This window comes from Melanotaenia boesemani, chromosome 8, assembly GCF_017639745.1.
Source record: "Melanotaenia boesemani isolate fMelBoe1 chromosome 8, fMelBoe1.pri, whole genome shotgun sequence".
In the NCBI taxonomy this organism is placed as follows: Eukaryota; Metazoa; Chordata; class Actinopteri; order Atheriniformes; family Melanotaeniidae; genus Melanotaenia; species Melanotaenia boesemani.
The window spans coordinates 5460992-5477087 of record NC_055689.1 but is presented as its reverse complement, the minus strand read 5'-3'; the positions used below and the strand labels follow the sequence as shown (position 1 = coordinate 5477087).

Genomic DNA, 16096 nt, shown 5'->3' with positions numbered 1-16096 from the left:
AAAACTCATATCTACACGTGCTGCCCTTTTATCTATCTAATGACTTTTAGTAAAGTTGGTACATGCTGCACCTTTAAAATAGTTAATGTTATAATACTTTTTGAATATTTTTAACATGTAAAAAATTAAATAGTTAAAATATGTTTATAAATAATATAAATATTTAAAAAAATCTTTTTTTATGTTATGCACCATGAAAGTACAATATTTTTTAAATGCAATAACCCTAAAAACTCCCCGTAAAAGAACAAATAAAATGTATTTTGATTATGCTTACTTAGTCTGCTTTAGGAAATAAATACAGGCCAAACACGTTTTTTACTGGCATCATGTGTACAAATGTCCAACAGGGGGCGCTGTCGCGGTGAAGCTGGCAGTATTATCAGTGTGTAACTTTGTAGAAGAAGTAGTTTGTCAGTCGCCCAATCTCTCCTCTGGACCTCAGTAAGGTAAGGAAGGTGTCAGCCTGGTCAGACGCGGCAAGTCTGCCCCGAAGACGTCCCCCCCCCTCCCCCCTGTGACGGGTCCCCAGACCAAACTTTCTCTTTTCCTTTTTTTTTTTTCCTTTTTCTTTTTATACTCTGGTGACACCAGCCGTTGTTTTCCGCCATGGCGGCGAGCGCGAAGCGAAAGCAGGAGGAGACTCATCTAAAGATGCTCCGCGAAATGACTAGCCTGCCCGCGAATAGGAAATGCTTCGACTGCGACCAACGCGGCCCGACCTATGTCAACATGACAGTGGGTTCCTTCGTCTGTACTACCTGCTCCGGAATCTTGTGAGTTACTTTTTCAGTTAAAGTGTGATATTTAATGTTTTATTCGTCCACTGGGCAACGGCGAAGCGCCGCTGTCGTTAAGCGTGTTTGTGAGGTTCGGTACCGTTAGCTCGTTAGCTAGTTAAAGTCAGGACAGGTAACGTTGACGCTACCTTCTGTTAATCCCGTGGCCTTTGGGTTGGGCTGGGCAGTGTTAGATTGGTTTGTTTACATCTGCGCCTAAGCATGATAAGATATGCTTATTGTATTTACGCGCAGGTTCAGTAGGACCACACGTACTTGATGTGTGGTCATGGTTAGCTTAGGTTTAGAACTACGGCCAATGGTCAATCTTTTTTATTATCAGTTATAATATCAAAGTACAATTAAGCATCTTACATGAAAGTGGTAATTCAGAACTCAATAAGTTGAAAGTTGAGAATATTTACACAGTAACATAAAGAAACAAGAAGACAAAACATACTGGAGGGGTACATCTCAGAAGTTTCAAACAAAATAATTAAAAGCACTACAATACTTAGTCTTTATGGCTTTCAGATTTGTTAAACCTTTCAAAGTTCCAATGTTGGTTTTCAGTTCAGCTTTGAATTGAGGTAAAATGGGTTTTATATTAGACCACTTACATTTTTATATAAAAAATTCCAAACAGAATAAAAAAAGTTTAAAATAAAACAACGAATGACTAAGTCAAATAGTCCTTAACCTTGCGTGAAAACCGCTCGTCACGGGAATCCTCCTCTTGTTGAAGTGAATCTGAACCCCAGAATAAGCAAACACACAAAAAACACATCTGGATTAGTTGTGGGGTCCTGGAACTTGGAAAGTAGTAGAAAGACGAAATGAGCCAAGTGGATTGTCGGTGGTTGCTTTTTGGTGGGACGTCTATTATCAGAAATTATTAAGTAGTTACTGGTTTGCTTATCCTACTGCTGGTGTTAAACATATGTGTTGCTCATGGGAAGGGGAAGGTTGCAAGCCTACATCCAAGGAACATACTGTAGCTTTTTTTTATTGTGAACTGTCAAGATGAATATGGTTGCACATTCAAGATGTGGAGATGTATTAGATTAGATAATATGTTGATATGGTCATCTTTGCTGTGAACACAATACCTCAAAATGTGCATTATTATTTCACGTCTAAGAATCTGGCTTCTCTACAGACTTCAATGGTATGTACCACAGTGTGACAATTTAAAATTATGACCATGTTTTTCTCCAAGACTGCCTATCAGCCTAACTTAACTTATTAACAATTTAAAAGGAGATTTAAGATTTGGCCAACCAAAGATAGCTTTTGATATCTTGGTCATTCCTTTACCAAATCTCTAAGGATAAATATTACAACTGTGTAAAGATGTGAAATCATGCTTTATCGTACTGACCATGAAAATTGCAAAGACAGTATCAGTTAGTGTCCTTCTGCTTTGTGGCACCAAATATCTTGAAATAACAGACTTTAACCCTGTAACTTCAGTCAAACGCAAATAAAATTGTAATAAATAAATGACAAGACTTTTCGGTACTGTAAATATTTCTGTGATTGGAATAAAAAATAAATCCTTAAACTGCAGTTCAAATTGCAATATTTATCAGAAAAATTACAAATAAATTGTATTTGCAAAAATTGTTCAGTCCTCCACAAGTCGTTCAGTTATTAATAATAATAATAAAAAAGACCCTGAACTTGTTTAAGTGGTATTGGGTCTACACATAAGAGACAACTTGAAACCATTTTTAAACACTTTAAACAGGTCTGATGGATGGATGAATCCTCTCTAGAGCCTCAACCTCAACATTACTGAAACAATGTGGGATAATCTGGACCGAAAACAGAACAAAAGGCAGAAACATCCAAAGAAGAACTTTGGAAAGTCCTTCAAGAAGTCTGGAACCCCAAGACTAATTGTGCTGTGTTAGAATAAAATAACAGAAATGTTTCTGAATGAATGCTGCTTGAATGTAAGGTTAGGATTACAATACTTATGATTTACACCAAAACAGAAATATTTGTCTTTCAGAAAATGCTTTAGAAGGGGTAAATGCTTCAGAAATGTCTTTCAGATGTTCATATTATCATTGACCATGTCAGAAACCTATCACACACTCATGGATTGGTTTGCTCTGAAAAGAGTGTCTGTGGTTTGGCTTTTTGTTTGCTTGTTCCTTTCACCAACAGCTCTGAGTTGCATCCTGCTTCGCTTGTTCTTTAGCTAACATTTACCTCCTCCACCCACAGGCGAGGACTGAACCCCCCACACAGAGTGAAGTCCATCTCTATGACCACATTTACACAGCAGGAAATTGAGTTCCTACAGAAACACAGCAATGAGGTATCAAAACACACATTCTGATATAAAGCTTAACACTCATTCAGATCGTAGTTTTCATGGTCATGGCTTGGTTTTACTGTCTTAGCTTTGCTTCGTCAACATTTTGACATTCCTTTCTCCTTACTTTTCCCTCATCCCTTGTTATCCTTTCCACCCTTTGCTTTCTCTCACCTCTGTCCCGGCTGTGCTCCTACCCCCACCTCAATCCTTTCCCTGCCTCTACATCCTCCTCATTCCTGCCCCCCCCCCCATAGGTCTGTAAACACATCTGGTTGGGCCTTTACGATGACAGGACATTAGTCGTTCCAGATTTCCGAGAACCACAGAAAGTAAAAGAGTTCCTTCAGGAAAAATACGAAAAGAAAAGATGGTGAGTTAAACTTGTTTCTTTAACACAGTGGGAGTTGTTTGGTTTTTCTGTGGGTATATGTTGGCATATGTCCACAGAAAAATGGTTGATGAGTGAAGAGGTTCCTCATATCATCTGCTAATCTTGCCTTGTATGGAGCTAGGAAACAGACATAAGTTTGTAACTTGTGTCTCCAGATTTGAAACTCTAACCAGTGCAGAGACTAATCAAATCTATGACTACGGATTAATTCTGCAAGTCTGAAAATCCCAGTCAGTCCTTCTCCACTTTAGAGACTCTTTTCTTTTACCCAGGATTTTTAAAAACCAACATTATCCAGGTAGAAACCACCAAAGTTTTTCTGATAAAATCACCTTGTTTTTAAAATTTTGAGAGGTTGGCATGTTTACAAGTTATCATGTGTGACCGATCTTTTTGTACATCCTGATAAAGTAGGTTGTGTACTACAGTACAAAATTTCAGTTTGCTCTGTGGTGTTGTTCTTGAAATATTGACACACAAAAATGGAGGAAAAATAAGGAAGCAGGAAAATCTTGCCAAAATCTACACATACCTCCTTCACTCAATCAAAAAGTATGCATTCGAGCAAACTAAGATTTTACAGTGTTCATGTTGAATAAATAAGGAACAATTGGTGAAAATTTTAGTTCTTTGAGACTCAGGTGTGTGGGATGTCCTGAAAATTTGTTGAAATGACATGGAATGACTCTTGGAGCATTCCATGTCAGCTCATTGAGGTCCTGCCCCAAGTTGAGGAGCTCAAGTATCTCGGGGTCTTGTTCACGAATGAGGGAAGGATGGTGCGGGAGATCGACAGGCAGATCGTCTGCAGTGATGTGGACTCTGCATCGGTCATGGCCATGTCATGGTGAAGAGGGAACTGAACCTAAAGACAAAGCTCTCGATTTACCGGTTGATCTGCGTTCCTAACCTCACCTACGGTCACGAGCTGTGGGTAGTGACCGAAAGAACAAGATCGCGAATACAAGCGGCCGTAATGAGTTTTATCCGCAGGGTGGCCGGGCTATCCCTTAAGAGATAGGGTGAGAAGCTCGGTGATCCGGGAGGGGTTCAGAGTAGAGTCGCTGCTCCTCCACATCGAGAGGAGCCAGATGAGGTGGATAGGGCATCTGGTCAGGATGCCTCCCTGGTGAGGTGTTCTGGGCATGTCCCACAAGGAAGAGACCCCGGGAATAACCCAGGGCACGCTGGAGGGACTACATGTCTCGGCTGGCGGGCAAACACCTTGCGATTCTCCCCGGATGAGCGGGTGAATGTGGGATTATCTTTCAACAATATAATCTGCTGTAACGTAGAGCATCATGGTTTATTTCTTTAATGCCACTTTTCCATTATGTTAAGCTTTATAATGAAAAGTTCTGTCTGCTTATCAGCATATTAGTTAACATCAGTGCTGACATGCTAACGTTAGCGAACAATGCAGAACTGCGTTAAGTTTTTTTAAAATGCAGGAAAAGTCCAGGTGTTGAACAACTCTCACTAGGAAAATTGAGGGTGTTAAAAAACATCTTCATCCCCCACAGTTGTGACGCCCTCACATCCATCCACAGTGCCATCTTGTTCCGTCTTGCCTCTACTCGCCGTCATGAATGACACTGAGCCCATTTACATGACCATCAAAATGGGAGATCTGAGAATATTCAGATAATTATAGTAATCTGATCTGATGTGTCTACATGGCACTTCTAAAATACGATATTCGAAGATTGTATTTGTTGTCTACATTTACCTGTCCATTATCAGATTTATTTGGGAATACGTAGGTGCGTGAGGATGTCACTTCGTTATTTTCAAAACATTCAGTGTTTGGTAAACATGGCGGAGCTGCTGATGTAAGTAATAAACTGCTAAGTAGTTTAAATCTAGGATTTTTTAGGATTTTTGTCATTGGGTGTCCAAAAACAAAGTGTTATTACTAGTGCTATTTTAAAAATCTGAATTTAGCGTTATCTCCCCAAGACAAGCTGATTTTTGGATGGAAGCAGCCTTTCAATTGTGTTAATATCCCAAGATCTCTCCGAGCATCAGTTAATAGTGAGATAGGCTCACTGTTGGCACAAGAAAAGGAAAAATACAAGACAAACCATTTTCTGAGTTTTATGTATCGATATTGGATTAATTCAGATTCAGAATTTGAGTCTTTATTTATTTATTTATTTTAAATGGACTTTTTTAAATCTCCATCCATCCATCCATTTTCTTCCACTTATCTGGAGTCGGGTCACGGGGGCAGCTGCCTACGCAGGGAAACCCAGACTTCCCTCTCCCCGGCCACATTCACCAGCTCATCCGGAGGGATCTCGAGGCGTTCCCAGGCCAGCCGAGAGATGTAGTCCTTCCAGCGTGTCCTGGGTCTACCCCGATAAGGTGGCGGCTAAGGGGGGGTTAGGGTTCACACCAGAGTCTGGTTTAATAAGTGATTGCAATACCTGCCTTGACGGATCATCCGATGTGGCCGGACGCAGTTGGGGCTACCTTTAACTAACATTTATGTTCATGAAAATGGAGCCCTTATCCAGCCAATATTTGGATAATTGTTTTCCAGTATGAGAGAGTTAAAAGAGGAAGACTATTTTTGTAGTGCAGCTGATTTAGGGCTGAGGTGCAGATGAAGCTGGACCTTGATAAAAATTGAGGTCAAGGGCGAGGTGACGGGAGCTGAACACATCTTCCACAGTATTTTAAAAGGGTCAACAAAGCAAAGTTTTCCAGATGCTATTCCAAATTTATTAGCTGGCTTTCAATAAATGTGCTTTCTCATCTGAAGCAAATGTTTTCTTTTCCCTTTTATTTTACTCTACGAGTACACCGGAATACTTCTTTTACTTGTTAAAAACACAACAGTTTTCTGAAGGAGGATGCCTCCAGATCTTGGGTTTAGTTCATGACCTTTTTCACACCTTCTGAGTTTGCAGGTTTGAAGTAGCATTAGCCTAATTTGAATACCCTGGTAAATTAATTCCAAGTAACAAAAATTCCCAGAAATGTTTTGAACATCTGATTTGTAGAATTAATCCGTGCTTGTAGGTTTGATTTGTGCCTGTACTTGTTATATTTGCAAACCTGGAGATACATGTTAAAAACCGTATGTATCCTAGCTCAATGACCTTGTTACTGCCTGCAGTGATGCAAAGAAAGAAAAAAGTGCTGAAAGTGTTGCCTTAAGTACATTTAGCAGCTGTGGACTTTGTTAACCATGTTTACCGTTATATACAATTATAGTCATTAAAATGAAAAGAAAGAAACATTCGAAATAAGTCAGTCTGTGAGGAATGAATGTCTACATTATACACGTTTCACTTTGTGAATGGAATTACTGAAATAAATCCACTTTTTCATGATATTCTGATTTTATGATGTGCACCTGTATGTTTACAGCCAAAAGCTGTAACTGGATTAAAAATCTTTATGTTCCTCTGTGCATACCCAGGTATGTTCCTCCCGACCAGGCAAGGGTAGTAGCAAGTGTTCAGGCCTCTGTGTCTGGTTCCTCAGCAAGCAGCACCGGCAGCACCCCTGAAGTCCAGCCCCTCAAAACCCTGCAGCTCAACAAGACACCGCTACGCCAGGTAGGATTCCACACTGCGCTTCATTCTGGCATGATTTTCCTTTCTATTTGGAATTTAAATGAATAAAAAGTATTTTTCTTCTCAGTCTCCCGGGCTAGCTCGCGCTCAGGCTCACAGCGTTGCGCAGGAGAAAAAATTCGACTTGCTCTCCGACCTGGGAGGAGACATTTTTGCTGCTCCTTCCGCTCAAACTGCCAGCTCTACCAACTTTGCCAATTTTGCACATTTTCCGAGCCAGTCAGGTGAGACAGCTCCTCGAAAATCCAATATTTCACTTAAATATTTACAAGAATATGCTTTTTGGTTCTTTATTTTCCCCACTCATTTCCCATGCCATCTTTATTTCCACATTCTTTTTCTATGCTATGTTTTCCTCCTGTATGGTTGCAGCACCTCAGGTTAATTCAAACACCAACTTTGCCAACTTTGAAGCATTTGGAAACACATCAATCCCATCCCATCTGAGCACGTCACCTCCCTCAAAGTCCTTTTCATCAGGTACCACCCTGCCCACCATCACCTTCCCTTCATTCTGTCCACACATGCTCATCGTTACCTCATTGTTTTTATTTTTTACATATCAATTGTTCTCATTAAATGAACCCTCTCTGTCTCTAGCCATTTTTTAGAGGAAGTTCTGAGGACGTTTCTCTTTAACTTTTAAAACTCCACTAGATCACCGGTGTCCTCGAGTGCTAGCGTTTTTATCGTCAACAGTTTCTCAGGAACGGTAGTGTGTAACTCTGTGGGGTAAATTGCGATGGATAGCTTATCCTTTAGGTGGTCTACAGAAGTTTTCCAGGCATTTCTATCCCATCAAGAAGGTTTACAATCCAGCTGCAAAATGTAGTGTTTATTCAGATCCTCTATATGGTAAATCCACAATGAGTGATCCATGATAGCGTCATTAAACATCATATATTTGTAATAAAAAGGATCATTATTACTACTGTGTTGCTCTATCTTGACCTGGAAATTATGATGAAGCCGCTACCTGTCAAACTTTCTGCCAATCAGAGAACTTAAATTATTGGTAATGTCCAATCAGGAGTAAATAACCGTAAACAGTGAGGGGAAAAAAAAGAAACAGCTGGAGGAAAAAGCGTAAATATGTAAATAGTTTCTGTTGTGTTTATGTTTCAATGCCAGTATTTTTTTTGTCCTAAAAGCAAAGAGATGATCCATGTGTTATTTCTACAAACTACTCTTAGTAATAAATGATGTTTTCTTGTTTTGGTTGGCCTTTATGGTGCTATATCTATTTATACATTAATTTTACGTCATTTTAGCCTCATAGTCCAACAACTGAGGCTGTTCTGAAAAAAACTGATGTCATGATGTCACATTAATTTTTATATTTAGAAAAATAAAAATAAACTTACCAAAAAAAGCAAACAATGTCTTAGAGTTTTAATTAGGAGACTTTTAAAGCTTTCAGAAGTTCTTACCATAGCAAGCACTTAACAGGCTTTTCAATTTGATTTTGTGAACGTCTCACAAGGTCTGAAAAGTTAGCAACAAAGTGAAAAGTTTACCCCCAAATCTTTTAACCTGTTGATTGATGCTGATGATTATAGAAGATTTACTACTTTTGTTTGTTGACAGGGGGAGGAGTGCCAATTCCGTCATTGTCCAGTGCCGTTGCTGCTCAGTCACAGACGGGAAGCTGCAGAGAGGATCGCTATGCTGCCCTGGCAGAGTTGGACAATGAGCTCAGCTCAGTCTCCACAGGCAGCAATGTGCAAGGGTGAGATACTGACACTCAGAGGTCAACCACAACACTTCACAGGGCTCCAGACTAACTTTCTGTATTGGTTGCACTGGTGACTCTAACTTTTTAGTTTGGTGAACCCCAATTTCCTCAGCGTCACTGTCAGCACCACAGTTTAATACATTTTAAGGATTGGCTTTTGTCCATTACCCATATACACTGATGGTACTTTAAATTATTCTGAACAAGGACTGAGGTTCAGGAAAATGTTTTTTTATGTGAAGCACAGATGTTATGTAGAAAAAAAAAATCATTATTTTTAAAAACAAAAACAAACTTAAAGTTTTAACTTCACTGAACAGAATGAAACTAAATATTTCAGACTGAAATCGATCACGAGGCTGTGCTGCTTCTGGGGAATTTCCTTCACTCGATTTATATTATATTATCTTTTTCACAAGAATTATCTACTTGGACTTGTGAAATTGGTTTCCTTTGTGGTGATATTATTTGCCACAGTTATGACTGCAGCCTTTTTTTATTTTTTCCATCCATCCATCCATCTTCTGCTGCTTATCCGGAGTCGGGTCGCGGGGGCAGCTGCCTAAGTAGGTAGGGAAGCCCTGACTTCCCTCTCCCCAGCCACATTCACCAGCTCATCCGGGGGATTCCAAGGCATTCCCAGGCCAGCCGCAAGATGTAGTCTGTCCAGCGTGTCCTAGGTCTTCCCTGGGGCCTCTTTCTGGTGGGACGTGCCGGGAACACCTCACGAGGGAGGCGTCCAGGAGGCATCCTAGCCAGATGCCCGATCCACCTCATCTGGCTCCTCTCGATGTGGAGGAGCAGCAACTCTACTCTGACTGCCCCCCGGATCACCAAGCTTCTCACCCTATCTCTAAGGGAGAGCCCGGCAACCCTGCGGAAAAAACTCATTTCGGCCGCTTATATAATCGAGAGCCTTGCCTTTTTGCTCAGCTGCCTCTTCACCACGACAGACCGATGCAGAGTTCGCATCAATGCAGACGGCGCACTGATCCGCCCGTCCATCTCTCGCTCTCGCCCCCCTTTTTGAAGAGGGGACCACCACCCCAGTCTGCCAGTCCAGGGAAATTGTCCCCGATGTCCACGCGATGCTGCAGAGGCGTGTCAGCCAAGACAGCCCTACAGCATCCAGAGCCTTAAGCTCTGGGCGGGATCTCATTCACCCCTGGGGGCCTGCCACTGAGGAGCTTTTTAACCATCTCAGCGACCTCAGCCCCAGAAATGGGAGAGCCAACACCAGGGTCCCCAGACTCTGCTTCCTCATCGGAAGACATGGCGTGGGATTGAGAAGGTCTTCGAAGTATTCGCGCGTTCCGCTTAGCCTGCAGATACCAGCTGCCTCTGGAGTCCCACAGGCCAAAAAGGCCTGATTGGACTCCTTCTTCAGCTTGACGGCATCCCTTAACTGCTGGTGTCCACCAATGAGTTCGGGGGTTACCGCCATGACAGGCACCGACGACCTTGCAGCCACAGCTGCGGCTGGCTGCCTCAACAATAGAGGCACGGAACACAGCCCACTCAATGCCCCCTGCCTCTTCCGGGACATGGTTGAAGCTCTGCCAGAGATGGGAGTTGAAACTCTTTCTGACGGGACTCTGCCAGACATTTCCAGCAAGACTTTGCCAGGCCTGACCGGCATCCTCCCCCACCATCTGAGCCAACTCGGCCAGTCAGTTGACAGCTCCGCCCCTCTCTTAAGCTGAGTGTCCCAAGACATGCGGCCGCAAGTCCAACGATACGACTACAAAGTCAATCATTGAACTGTGGCCTAGAGTGTCCTGGTACCAAGTGCACATGTGGACACTCTTATGTCTGAACAAGGTGTTCGTTATGGACAGTCCATTACAAGCACAGAAGTCCAACAACAAAACACCACTCGGATTCAGATCAGGGGGGGCCGTTCCTCCCAATCACGCTCCTCCAGGTCTTGCTGTCATTGCCCACGTGGGCATTGAAGTCCCACAGCAGAACGAGGGAGTCCCCGGAAGGAGTGCTTTCCAACACCCCCTCCAAGGACTCCAAAAAGGGTGGGTACCACCAAGTTGGGGGACAATGAGCATGCCCACACCTGCTCAGCACCTCTCACCGGGAGCAACTCCAGAATGGAAGAGGGTCCAGCCCCGCTCAAGGACAGTGGTTCCAGAGCCCAAGCTGTGCGTCGAGGCGAGTCCAACTATATCTAGCCGGAACCGCTCAACCTGGCGCACCAGCTCAGGCTCCTTACCCGCCAGAGAGGTGACAACGAAGGTTGAAACAAAAAAAAACGAAAACTAACAAACTGTGTTTTGTGTTTACAAAACAAACTAAAACGAACTAAAATGAGAGCAGAAATGTCCTGTCCTTTTTTGTTTTTTGTAAATTTATTTCATACATAAGCCCTCGGGGTTGGTACGAAATCCGTTTACTTCACTCTGCCAGATTTACGCCAGGTGTTTGCTTCGTATGGCACCCCAAGGTCCGTGACGTCACGTGTCAACAGCGTGTCCGCTCGCGCTGACTAGTGTGATGCTACAGAGATGCTACAATTTATTTGTACAGCACATTTCATTTACAGGACAATTCAAAGTGCTTTACATAAAACAAAATCATTACAGATATTAAGAAGTAGTAAAAGACAGCAACACATAGCAAGAATCACAATAAAATTATAAATTACATTAAAATGACTAAAAGCAAGATAAGTTAAAAAGTTACCGTGCAGATTTCATGCATAGATGCATGAGAAAAGAATGTTTTTAACCTGGATTTAAAAATGTCAACATTTGGGGAAAGTTTAATCTCCACTGGCAGTTTGTTCCACTTGTTTGCAGCATAACAGCTAAATGCTGCTTCTCCATGTTTAGTCTGGACTCTGGTCTGGACTAGTTGACCAGAGTCTTTGGATCTAAGAGCTCTGCTAGGTTTATATTCTCTGAACATATCACAGATGTATTCTGGGCCTAAACCATTCTGGGATTTGTAAACAAGCAGAAGGGTTTTAAAATCTATTTTGTGACTGACAGGAAGCCAGTGTAAAGATTTCAAAACTGGTGTGATGTGTTCAGATCTCTTAGTCCTGGTTAAAACTTCAACAGCAGCGTTTTGGATGAGCTGCAGATGTTTAATGCTCTTTTTAGGAAGTCCTGTTAAAAGACCATTACAGTAATCCAGCCTACTGGAGATGAATGCATGGATGATTTTCTCCTGGTCTTTCTGGGAGACTAAACTTTTAATTCTGAAAAGAAAAAAAAAGCACATCAGCATCCAGTTGAGATACATCAGTATCGTAACCAGCTGCTGGCTCTGTGTTCTACCAGACACGTGCACTTTCAGAGTCTAAAATATTCACTGCTTTATCATGTCTAGCATAACATGTGAGGTTCGGTACTGATAATCAGCTGCAGAGATTTGTACTAAAGTTGCTGCAACTCTAGTGCAATTCTTTATGTAGTTATTTATGAGTTGTTTCATCTGAATGAATTAAACCTCTGGTCTAGAGTTTGTTGGGTTGTTGAGGTTGTTCATGATTAGTCAAATTGAGCTCCTTTAGACTCCTGGCTGCCAAGGACTGTGAACTGTCTCTTGAATGGATTCATGTTATGTTGATTTTTGCCTAGCACACTATCTCAGGAGCAGCACTTAAAGCTGCTATCTTATGGGCTGTTGTATTTGATTTGTCGATGGCTGTTCATGTTTCCTCCTGATACAGTTTTTAAAAATTGTATCTTAAGTTTTTATTATACAGTGCTTATTCTGATTATTTTGAATTTTGCACCTGACAAATACCCTAATTTAGAAAAAACAAACAAAAAACTAACACTAAAACTAATAAAAAACTAAACTAAAACTAAGCATTTTTTTAAAAAAAAGAAAATTTATAAAAACTAGAAAATTTGCTCTAAAAACTAATTAAAACTCTGAATTTGAAAAAAAAAAAGTCAAAACGAAATAAAATCTAAAACTAATACAAAATCCAAAACTATTATAATCTTGGTCCCTAGAACTAGCTTCTGTAGCCGAGGATCAGACCTCCAGGGTCCCCGCCTCCGGCAGCTGCCCAGCTCACACTGCACCCGACCCCTATGACCCCTCCAGCAGGAGGGGGGACCCATGTCACCCTTTCGGGCTGAGCCCAACCGAGCCCATGGGCAAAGGCCCGGCCACCAAGCACTCGCCTCCGTGCTCCACCTCCAAGCCTGGCTCCAGAGGGGGGCCCTGGTGACCCACGTCCGGGCAAGGGAAACCTGTGTCCATAATTTATCGTCATCATAGGGGTGTTTTTGAGCCACACTTTGTCAGGTCTCTCCCCCGTTTGCCGTGGGTGACCTTACCAGGGGCATAAAGCCCCCGACAACATAGCCACTAGGATCATCAAGACATGCAAACTCCTCCACCACGATAAGGTGGCGGCTCAGGAAGTAGTGTTTTTTTTTTTTTTTTTTTTTTCTCTTAAATACACAGCAGTGTCTCCTACAACTATTAATATTTTTCCCACGGATCTTCTTCAAGACAGCCTCCAGGTTCAGCTGAAACACTCGGGGTATCTCTGATGGAGACTGCTCTGGTTTTCTCCTCGTTAATCAGCCAGTATTTCTCAGCCTGATGCTTCACCAGAAACGGACGCAGCTTCTTAATCTTTTCTAGAGCCATGTAGCGTTGAATTTATACATTTTGGACAATTCCTGTGTTTCTGTCAGCCTCTTAGCCCCTGTTAAACTTCTGAAAGAGACTTGATCTCCATCACTTCAGCCGGCCTCACACAGACGGGGGGCTGCAGAGGTCAAAATTAATTTCACTCTTCTTTAGTTTTTCCTGTTCATTTGGCTCAGGCACCATGAAAAATCGTTACTCCTTGGTTCCACCAAAGGTGGAAATGTCTGTGCTGAGCTGTCACCCTGTCCCACCAGGAGCGTTTTAGGGCAGAGCGTCTCAGCCGCTGCTCCAGTAATGATGTACTGTTGATGTTTCTGAGAAAAATGTGATGCAAAGTCTGCACATAGTGTTTTATTTTTTAAATCAACCAGATCCACTCAGCTTTTCATTGACGGTCTTCCTACCTGAACGATCCGCTCTGCTTTAGATTGATGATATTTCCAAGTGGCAAAAGTAGCACATCTGTGTATTTCTGGGGAAGCGGACCATCACAATACTTCATGAGCGCTTCAGAAACGCTGCACAGCGGGCCTGGTGGGAACACTCTGATTTATTAGAGTTGCCGCAAAGCCACAGAACAGCCTCTCGGCATCGCTTGGTTGTTTAATGTGAGCCAGACGCAATTTCTAAAACAACACTGTACAACTCATAATCACAGCCAATCAGACCTACCACTTCTCTGCCTTTAACTTTGTTTTTTAAATTGCAACAGTATTTACAGTGCAGTTGTGTAGCTTAAAGCGAGTAGTCTCCTACAAACTTGTTTTTTATTATCGTGACGTCATTCTTCCTTGAGCTCTTGTAAGGAAGGAATGTACACAGAATACAGACAGACATTTGGGGAGATAAAAGCCAACACCTAGACCTGAGAAATGTTAGGCACACCAGTGGAACCAAGAAAAACAATTAATCTTATTTTGCACATTTTAGGCTGCACAACAGATCCCTGGTTCATTTCTTACACATGGCGCTTCTGCAAAACTACAGAGTAGAAAAATAATCTGTAAGCTTCAACTACACAAAGTGCACTAATTCATAGCTCAGTTTGAGAACACGTGTTTGGGTAAATGGAAGCTAGCTAATACTCAACACTGCCCACTCTAAAAAAAAAATGATCATTTTATTGTGTTTTTCTTCACAGGAACATATTTGGACCAGTCCTTGGTTCATCTCCAGCTCAGAATCCACCTGTGTTGCCCAGCATGCAGCCTGGCTATGGAGGTGGCTATAAGGATTACAGAATTAAATTACATCTTGGTACATTTCATTTTTATCCTCATCTTGTGACTTGATTTCATTCTTGCAGTTCCATCCACAAACCCTTTTGTTGCTGCTGCGATAGCCCCGGACATGGCTACCAACCCTTTCCAGACCAACGGCAGAGGTCCGGCTGCAGGTAAGTATGTGTCATGCTCGGGGTGCTTCTTTTATTTATGTTTTTTTTTTTTTTTTTTTTTTTTTTTGAGATTTGTGTAACTTTGATGTAACCCAGTTACATTGCCAAATAGTTTTGTGACAAAGTGTCTAGAATTTATTGTGTGTTTGTGGGGATGTGTGTGCGTTCACTGTGCACACATGCTGCGTGTGTCTCGTAGCCTCATTTGGTACTGGCTCTATGAGCATGCCTGCCGGCTTTGGGAATGCGTCTTCGTACTGCCTCCCGACCAGTTTCAGCGGAAACTTCCAGCAGCAATTCCCCGGCCAGGCTCCCATCCCTTACACTCAGCCTGGGGCCTATCATCCTCAGTCCAATGGTTAGTGCCCCTCCCCCACTCGTCCTCCATCCTCTGACCTTGTGACACCTGTGCAGCACCTGCCACTGGTTTAAAACATTTGCTTGGATTTTGTATCTACATGACGGTCCTCTTTGTTGAGAGCCGGGTTGAGAAGTCTTATTGAAGTGTGAGCTGACCGTAGCAGCTACTGCACAGAAATAAAAGGTTGCATTCAGGGTACAAAGCTGTAGCGTTCTGTTGTGGTCCAGAAACCCAACACTGATATCACTCATAAAGCTTTGTTCACTCCTGAATGCAACCTGACATGCTGGGGTTTGGCTCTTTCTTTGACTTTTCTGTCTTCTCTATATTCCTCATCCCTTAAAGATTTAGAAGTTAACTATCTTAATATAATGGTTATTTTTTGAACAGTTGGAGAGCACAGCCTGAACCAGTTGTAAATCCCCTTACCTCCGTCTTTTCTAGGTCCAGCATTCCCAGTCTATGGGCCGAACAAGCCCTCGATCACGCCTTTCGGGCAGCCCATGGCTGTCCCTGGCATGTCCAATAACCCATTCATGGTGAGCATGCATTGTTTTCTGTTTTCCCAACTTTTTTTTTTTTTAATGACTGTTCAACAGTGTCAGAAAAAATATTTGACTGAAAACAGAAGTCAGTTACCCTTTTCAAAGTTATAGTTCTCTAAAACTTGGTTTTCTTCAATACCTTAAACCATCCACTCAGTTTTTATTTCTCAGCGTCTTACAAAAGTGAAAACATGAAATGTAAATAATTTCAGACATAAAATTAACTATTTTTATGTTAAAATTGTTTTTCAGTATTTTTTATGAAATTTGTTATACATCTTGTTCGTGGTAAATCTGCTTTGAAAGCTAAAAGCTGACAAGTTGCATCACATCTGAATGGG

At 42.0% G+C, this 16096-nt stretch overlaps 1 protein-coding gene across 3 annotated transcripts in view; it reads left to right on the top strand.

The window, feature by feature from the left end:
- The first annotated feature begins 362 nt into the window (after positions 1 to 362).
- LOC121644682 (rhodopsin kinase grk7a-like) overlaps positions 363 to 16096 on the top strand; it is a 63654-nt gene continuing 47920 nt past the window's right edge. The window contains exons 1-12 of one of the 3 annotated variants that reach the window (XM_041992814.1): positions 363 to 449; positions 595 to 776; positions 3015 to 3108; positions 3363 to 3478; positions 6930 to 7068; positions 7154 to 7310; positions 7459 to 7566; positions 8674 to 8815; positions 14595 to 14674; positions 14760 to 14849; positions 15049 to 15207; positions 15655 to 15749. In XM_041992814.1, the coding sequence (XP_041848748.1) occupies positions 610 to 776; positions 3015 to 3108; positions 3363 to 3478; positions 6930 to 7068; positions 7154 to 7310; positions 7459 to 7566; positions 8674 to 8815; positions 14595 to 14674; positions 14760 to 14849; positions 15049 to 15207; positions 15655 to 15749 (1347 nt within the window). In that variant the 5' untranslated portion in view covers positions 363 to 449; positions 595 to 609. Of the gene's footprint in view, positions 777 to 3014; positions 3109 to 3362; positions 3479 to 6929; positions 7069 to 7153; positions 7311 to 7458; positions 7567 to 8673; positions 8816 to 14594; positions 14675 to 14759; positions 14850 to 15048; positions 15208 to 15654; positions 15750 to 16096 lie in introns of all 3 variants that reach the window. The other 2 variants (XM_041992813.1, XM_041992815.1) reach the window with 2 other exon arrangements.